The following is an 8258-nucleotide window of genomic DNA, read 5'->3' on the forward strand; positions in this document are numbered from 1 at the left end:
ATAATGACATAATGTCAAACTCCAAAGGAACTTGGATTTCTGCATTTATAATAGAAACATGAACTATTAATGCTACCATAGGAATTATCAGCATTATGCTCTGTAAATTCGTTAGGACCTGTGTCTGCACACTTTGCCAAAACCATCTCAACAGCTGTTTTCATTAGACTCTAATCACTGAAGGCCATGCAGGGACAGAAAGATTATTCACACACCTCACACAACAGACAATCCTGTTAAGTCTTTGACCTTTGAATCCAGAACTGCATTTATTTAATTACATAAACATATATATGTTCATATACATACTCTTTTAAATATATTATTCAAATACATTAATTTTATACCCACAAATATGGATAATAAATAAACTCTTAAATATATACTTCCAAATATAAATAATTTTTACGTCAAGCCAAACAGGATAAAAACTTGTAAACATATGGACTGGTTCTCCTCAAGTAAAACATTAAATCTAAGATAACCACGAGATAAAGAGTGCACCTGAAAGGGTATAGAGACCAGATGGACAACAAACACAGATGTGCAACTGCACCACAAGACCTCACAGCGCTCCACTCTGAAGGATGTGGTAGCAAAAAGCAGCTTCATCAGTTAAGACGTCTCCCTTCACACTTCAAAGTGAGTGTAAAAATTCTGTAAACATTAATCTAAAACTGAGTCAATCATATTGAAACCAGAGGTGACAAAATAATACATTAACTAAAAGTGATATTCACTTCGTCAAACAGTATCTTTAAGGACTTTTCCTCATTTTTTAACACAACGAAACACCATAATCCTAGGGGGAAAATAAATGGGAATTGTGGAAAACAGAGATGGACACCGTACAGAATCTGCTCCAAGAGCCACTTCAAGTGATACACATATCAATAAAGGAACACAGGTAATATCCAGTGACAGAGCCTCAGCAGATTAAACCACATGCCACATCACGAGATTACAGATTCAAATTAAAATATTCTTCCAGCTCATACTGAAGTAAGTCCCACAGTTCCTTGGAGAAGTAGCAGGCATCACCGCCCAGTGAAAGAAAATGCTTAAACAACCAATTGGCCAGCTTACGTGTGACAAGCTCCTTTTTAATTTTTCTAAAGGGTATGCTGCCTGCTCCCACATGCACAGGCTCCAAAAGTTGATTCCAGTAAGTACTGTATGCCCCACCACCCTGCCTCGGAGGCTCCTCCGCAGCCTGGCCCTCGGCCTCCTCGGCAGCCTGACCCTCCGGCTCCTCCGCAGCCTGCCCCTCGGGCACCTCCGCAGCCTGCCCCGCGGGCTCCTCCGCAGCCTGACCCGCGGGCTCCTCCGCAGCCTGACCCGCGGGTTCCACTCCTGGGCCCTCAGGGTATGCATGCTTGTAAAAACAATTTTCTCCAAATGGACAGCAACCCCTGCCTTCATCAAAATACCTGCAGGCCTTGTTGCTCATTGCTTCCTTGTATTGCTGAATTAGTTTCTGCTTCTCTTCTTCCTCTTCCACCCAGAACTCACTGGGAATGACAAAGTTGGAGGTGACCCTGCACTGTGGGCATGACTTAATGATCCTGTATTGAAAATGCTTGGCCCTCCTCCACACGCGGATACACTTGAGACAGTAGGTGTGGTTGCAGTTGGAGAGGATGCCAAAGCGGCAATCACTGGGGTTGGCTTTCTCATAGACAACTTCCATGCAGATTCCACACACCTTGTCCATACTGCGCTGGACAGCAAATGAGAGTTCCATGTCCTTCTCGTGCGCTTCAATGCAGGCCCTTATGTGCTCGGCTCGCTGGGCAGCATCCAAAGGGTGCAGAATCTGCAGCCCACACAAGTCGCATGCGTCTCCATGGAGGTAAGCACAATTCTGCCCACGAAAACATCGCCCTCGGGCTGCGAAGGGGCAGAGCTGCTTCTCCGAGCCCGCTGCCACCTGCTCCTTCTCAGACACTGGGCTTTGTGCGAGAGGCTTCGGGGCAGAAAGAACCCGCCGGCCCCTGTAGGGCTGCCCGGGAACAAACTCAATGGCGTCTCCCCAGGACTCTGCACCTGCTGCAGCTGCTTCGGAGCCTGCATTGTCTGCCTCAGCTTCAAAGAAACCCCTTTCAGCGGCTGGGCCAATTAGAGACGAGGAGCGTGAGGACGCAGCAGGGGGGGCTTCCGCCGCTTCCTGAGTCAGGGGCTCGCCGCGCGCAGCCGTGCTGGGGCCTCCGCCTGCAGAGGCTCGGGGCGGCGATGCGCGGTCTTGACGCGCGGGCTGCCTGCCCGAGAGGTCGTGGGAGTAGCGGCAGTTCTGCCCCTCCTTGCACAGCCCGTGCAGGTAGTACCTGCACACCACCTGCCTCGTCCAGCTGCCGCCGCTGCGGCCCGGCAGGCAGCGCGGCCTGGCCCCGCCCCCCGAGGCCCGGGCGGGCCCCCGCCCTGACGCACCAAAGGGGGCCGGGCCGGGGGCCGGGCCTGGAGCCGCCGGCGGCCGGGAGGCCTCGCGAGCGGGGAGGCCGGGCCCGGGGGCGGCCCCCTCTGCCGCCTGGGCCCCCGCAGCGGCCCCTGCCGCCTCGTGGGCTTCTGTGGGAGCTGCAGGCTCTTCCATGGCAGGTTCTTTGCCCCGAAATGGTGCCGGAACCGCCCGGCGGCTCCAGCGGCGTCTTTTCCTTCGGGCTCGAGGCCCGGGAGGGCGGGGGGGCGGGGCTTCTTCCCGGAAGTGCGCACCTCTTCTCCTTCCGCCCTGCTTCCGGGTACTTCCGGCTGTGCGTTCCCCTCCGCTTCCCCCGCGCGTGCGCCGGCGTTTCCTCCGGGGGCAGCTCCCGCCCGCTCCCGCTGCGCGCCCCTCGCGCTCCGGCCGGCGTTGGCCGTTGCACGCCCCCTGAGGCCCCGCGCCGCTGCCCGCGTCGTTGTCAGGCTCCGCGGCAGCCCCGCCATCCCCAGCGCGCCTTCTCTTAAGGTCTCCGGAACGTTCCATCAAATCCCTTTGGGGTGTTCATTCACACGTTTTATTTGGTTCTTTTTCTTTTTAAGCATAAGTCCTTGTGGTTTTCTTCCGTTTAAAGTTCATCTTGTCGCTTCTGAAACCTTCCATACGTGATTTTTATAAATTCTGTTTCTGTTCACTCCTGTCTTTTACCCATGGGATCTGCATATATTTTCTTGTGTCTGTTGATTCTCACTCCACTCAGCTGTTGTATTCCGTTAAGAAAACATTTCTTTCATTGGGTTCTTATTGTTTGGAAATTCATACAGTTTTGTGTTAAGAGACAGTTTTTTTCACCCGCGAGTCAATATCAGGGAGTGTTTCTGAGCTGAAACCACTTTAGGACTGTTCAGATGTCTTAATTTATTGTGGCTTCTAATTTTCCTTTCCCCACTATGTAGAAGCTCCGGGCAATTTCCAGTCCAGACCCTGATTTAATAGGGCTCTGTGCCCTGACTGACCCTTTTATTTTCTCTTGAGGGTTTAACAATGGCGAGCCTTTGTATCCTTTCTTTCTAATCTAATTCACCCAGGTTTGGCTGTTCTCTGGCAGGACAGCCTTCCAGAACATAGTCTCTGTCACTCTCTCCACAAGAGGTACTTTTTGAATTTCCCCGTCTGTGAGCTCTTTGTTGTTTTATAGATAAGTTTTGCTGGGTTAATGAAATTCTTTTATATTTCTACTTTGCTAGGGGTACTTATGAATGTATACTAAGTTTTTTCTACTAGTTTTTATGTTCATTGAGATGATCCCCTCTCCCCCTTTTTACTTCTCAATGTGCTTATTTACACGGATAGATTTTCAAAAATTTCACTTACCATTTTCCAAGAAAACCCTTCTGCGTTAACCATGTTTTTATTAAGCATTGGATTTTGTTTGGAAAAACACGTTTCTTAGTGGGAAACTTATATTTTAAAATGGAAGAGAGAGCGACTATTTCCAATACAAACATGCAGGACAATAAAATAGTCCTATTTTTTTTTTTAAATGGGAGCAAAGTTCATTGAAACAAATAATAAAGGAAAAATTAATGAAAGAAAAATAAGCATTAAATAAAGGAAAAGAATCAAGCAAAATATTTTTTTTTGTTGTTGAATCAAAGCAGGAAAAACTTAGGAAGGTTCAAATGACCCAAATAAGAAATTTAGAAAGTGGTATTCTTACACGATGGCATGCTAAAAATCATAAGGGTAATTAAGACATTAGATTGAAAATATATATGAAATGGTCATATTCCTATAAACATTTATTAATAAAATGGTAGAAGCAGAAATAAATATTAATATTTTTCTACTAAGTAAATTTAATTTGTAAATAAAAATCATTCCCTTAAGTAAATCTTTTAAAATGTAACCTCTGAAAAAATTTAAAAAGCATAAAGCCCCATATTTGTCATTGCAGATCCTGGCTGTGCAATAAGGCAAGCAAAGAAATGAAGTATGTTAGAAATGTAAACAATTCGTTTACATTGATGGAGGGAGTGGAAAATTGAGGATAATTTGCAGATAAAGGATTACTATTAAAAAGTCTGTTTTGAAAGGGCATTGGATAGAAGGACAATATACACAAATCTGTTGTAATTCTATATCATCAAGGTCAAAATAAAAAAATTAAAATTCACTTAAATTTCCTGGGAATGAAATTAAATAAAGCTGTAAAATAAAATTACAAATCATTTTCTGTTTAGGAAAAGCTAGATAAAGTGAGGGATACTCCATGACCAGGGAGTGGAAGGCACAATAATTTTCAAAGATAAATTTCTCTTAGTTTGGTAATCTTATGAGAATATTGCTTTTTTCCACCATGGACCTTTGTAAACTTTGTGATTTTGTGTTGTGTTTCCTATTCATACATAGGTATGTATGGTATACATATACATAGCTGGTATACCAGCACCTTTGAAGTCTGACTTGCACTTTCTGCAATAAGCTCTTTCATCTTCTAACTGCTTGGTTAATGAATATTCCTTTGCAGCTTCTTTTTTTTTTTTTTTTTACACGAAAAAGACTTGGAGCCCAGATATATATAGCAAGTTCATATTTACAAAAACCAGAATCCTGAATTTAGAACTATTACTTGTGTAATAGGGATATGTTCCCAGCACTGTGTCTAGATTGTATGTTATTCTCTTTTTACAGACCAGCACTCTCCAATAAAATACTCTGATATGCTGGAAACCTAATCTGTCCAAAGCTATGCAGCTGCTGTGAAGGAACATTTGCTTTCAAATCCCTCCCTTGTTGCTTCCAATTGTGTTCATGCCCAATCATCTCATAATGAAAAATATTTTCTATTCTTACAGGGCTCATGTCTCATATATACTATTGGAAACGAAAATCCCATGTTTTAAATATCACATGGGAACTAATAACAGGCAATTTTGGACAGTATATCTTGGGAGAGATAAGCGAATACTTTGCAGCCTGGCCAAACCTCGATCCTCAGAGGATCTTCTTGTATGGCCTTAGTCCACACCCCTGTTCTGATTTTTTTATGCATTTGCTGTTTTCCTACCATCTCTGAAAATACATATCGGCGGAGCCCTCCTTCCCCATCAGACACTGAGGGGTCAGGCACCAGGACTTGCCTGAGCCTGCCTGATCTGCATACCATCCTGCCGCAGCACCAGCTCTTCTGGTGGCTCTTCTGGGGCTACCATGAGGAGTGCAGGGAAGCAACAGCCCACGTGAGCGGGCGGAGCTAAGCACCCAGTCACCAGCGAGCATCCTGAGAGGGGAAGAGGTGGTTTACACAGTCCCAGCAGCCACGAGTAGCCTCAGAGATGGGACAGTGGTTCAGAAGTGGGCTGTAATGATGGATAGAAAAAAGCCTAAACATCCTGAAATCTTTTATTCCCAATATTTCACGCTTGCTGGGTCAAGCCCGACCGGGTTATGTCCATTTAAGGGACGTGCACATTTGTCTCAAAGCAAGTTACTCCACCAGGCACACCTGCTTCTAGTCCAAAGTGTGGTCACTACTGGGGGGAGGAGGAATAAAAAAGTATCTAGAATCGGGAATCATGAGTTCAAACCCTGAACCGCCACTTCCTAACAGACGAATTCATGTTGGGCAAGTTATTTACCCTGTTTTACATCATCTGGCAAGCAGCAGGAATAATGGTAATAGTAGCAGTAGCATTTACCGCAACTCTAATGATAATTGTTACTAGCTCACAGGTTTTCTGTGAGTCCTGAACAGTTCTTGTAAACTGGTCGGACTATTGCAGGCGGAAAGCCTTCAGATCTTTTCTATTTTAGAGACACCCGAGGAATCACGTGACAGTGTTCCTATCCACGTCAATTCCCCTCGTTCGTTACACGGATGCCGTAATAATAGTCTCTCGGGTCCCTGGTGGTCCATGGCACGCGGGAGGTAGTGAATGCATACTTCTCATCTCATACTTGGAGACAAACTGGTGTTTATTTTGAAATTTTCAGAGCCCGTTTTCTGCCACTGTAGCTTAGACGTTCAGCTGAAAGGCCACAGGGAAGAGTTACGTGGCACTTTGGCCCCCTCTTCATTTGTGGTAGTCTTCAGTTCCTGCCATGACTGGGTGGGCTAGTCTCCACATCCCACCCCCCCAAGGAGCAACCAGGTAACCGGGAGTTACTCAGCGTCACCCTTCTAATTATATCCTTAAATATGGAAATAAAGCCCAAGTCCCTGGAGGCGACGCTCCTGGAGTTGGCCTGATGAGAAAACCCGCGATTTCCCTGCGCTGTCATCACCCTGAACATTTAACGCCGCTCTTGGTGTATACTCAGCCGCATTCCCACGCCACAGGGAGAAAGACTGACGGGGTCTGGAATTTTGGCCCCTGGGGGGTGGGAGGTGGGGCCCTTTGCGTTTTTGAAAACATCTTTATGTAATTTTCCATACTCATTTTCTGTTTCTTCCGCGCTCCCAATCGCGTGGCTAGTTTGTGAAGAGAAGGTGACCAACACCCCCGGGTGGCTCACTGCTGCCGGGCAGAGGCGCAGCCAGCCTCGGGGCCGCGGGAGGGCGCGGGAGGGCGCGCCGCCGACTGCGCGGCGGAGGGAAGGAACCCCGGTTCCCGGCACGCATGCGCGCGCACGCTCACGCTGCGGCCGCGCGGTGAGGCTGCGCCGCGTTTAATCCTGGGGCGCCGGCGTCAGTTGACGGCACGCTGGGACTAAAATTTGCTTCTCTGTTTCCAAAGGATTGAAATAATTCGGACTGTATTTTGTGAGCCCGGGCTGAAATTGAGCCAGAAATCCATAACAAACCATGAAAAATCACTTCTATATAACAACATTTTTAAGTGTATTTCTAAATAACCCGCATGATTAAACTTATCCCCAAAGAAATCAGAAATTATTATGGTTTAATTAGTTATAAAAGTGCTTTATTTCAAAATGTGTGTGACGGATAGAAAACAATTCTTCATAGTGATAATTTTGTAGCTTGAAATTAATATATTAGAAAATAAGAAACTGGTTATATTATTAATATAGTCGCCCAATTCAGGTAGTTATAAAATTTAATGCAAAGAAAGCATATGAAGGGAATAATAAAAACAAGTACAGAAATGAAGGAAAGAAAAACAAACATATGATAAGAGTAATATCCAGAGGTGGTTTCTTTAAAAGAATGAATAAAAATGATAAATCCTGGTGAACTTTGTCTAGAAAAAATGGAGACTATCCAACTAACCATTATGAGGCATAAAAAATAGTGATATAGCTACTGTTCCTACAGACTTTAAAAAGATCATAAAAGGATATGAGAAATTTTAGGACCTTAAACGTGAAAATGTATTTGAAATCAACTTCCTAGAAAGGCAAGTGATGAAGGAAAATGTATTATAATTGGAAAAGAGTTATTAACACAGGACAGTATAAATCCCAGAAGAAGCTATATTTAAATTATTAGAATTACAACTAAAATTTGCATAGCCACTGGTTAAATGTCAGTAAACCAAAGTCCAGTGGGGGAGAGAAGATATAGCTCAAGTGGTTGAGTGCCTGCTTCCCACAGATAAGGTCCTGGATTATTTCCCCAGCATCAGTACAAAAAAAGATCAAGTGGAATATCTATATTTGCACAATGAACAGTTAAAATGAAAATTTAAAACTCTTAAAAGAGCATAGAAATGTTTAAATACTCTTGGAATAAATTTAAGATGTGTGTGCAGAAACCCATGAACTATTATTGAAACCAATTTAGGAAGAAATAAATAAATTGAGAAATAGTCCATGATAATGTAGAAGACTAAATAGTTTAAAGAGACCTATTTTCCCAGAGTTTTTGATAGATTTCGTTACAAAC

The 8258-nt window shown here is 44.6% G+C and overlaps 1 protein-coding gene across 1 annotated transcript; it reads right to left on the reverse strand.

The window, feature by feature from the left end:
• Positions 1-256: 256 nt before the first annotated feature.
• Positions 257-2650, reverse strand: MKRN3 (makorin ring finger protein 3). The gene has a single exon (XM_023591398.3). The coding sequence runs from the start codon at positions 2585-2587 to the stop codon at positions 962-964; it is 1626 nt and encodes a 541-aa protein (XP_023447166.1). The 5' UTR covers positions 2588-2650; the 3' UTR covers positions 257-961.
• Positions 2651-8258: the final 5608 nt, after the last annotated feature.

Source organism: Dasypus novemcinctus, chromosome 3, assembly GCF_030445035.2.
Source record: "Dasypus novemcinctus isolate mDasNov1 chromosome 3, mDasNov1.1.hap2, whole genome shotgun sequence".
Classification (NCBI taxonomy): Eukaryota; Metazoa; Chordata; class Mammalia; order Cingulata; family Dasypodidae; genus Dasypus; species Dasypus novemcinctus.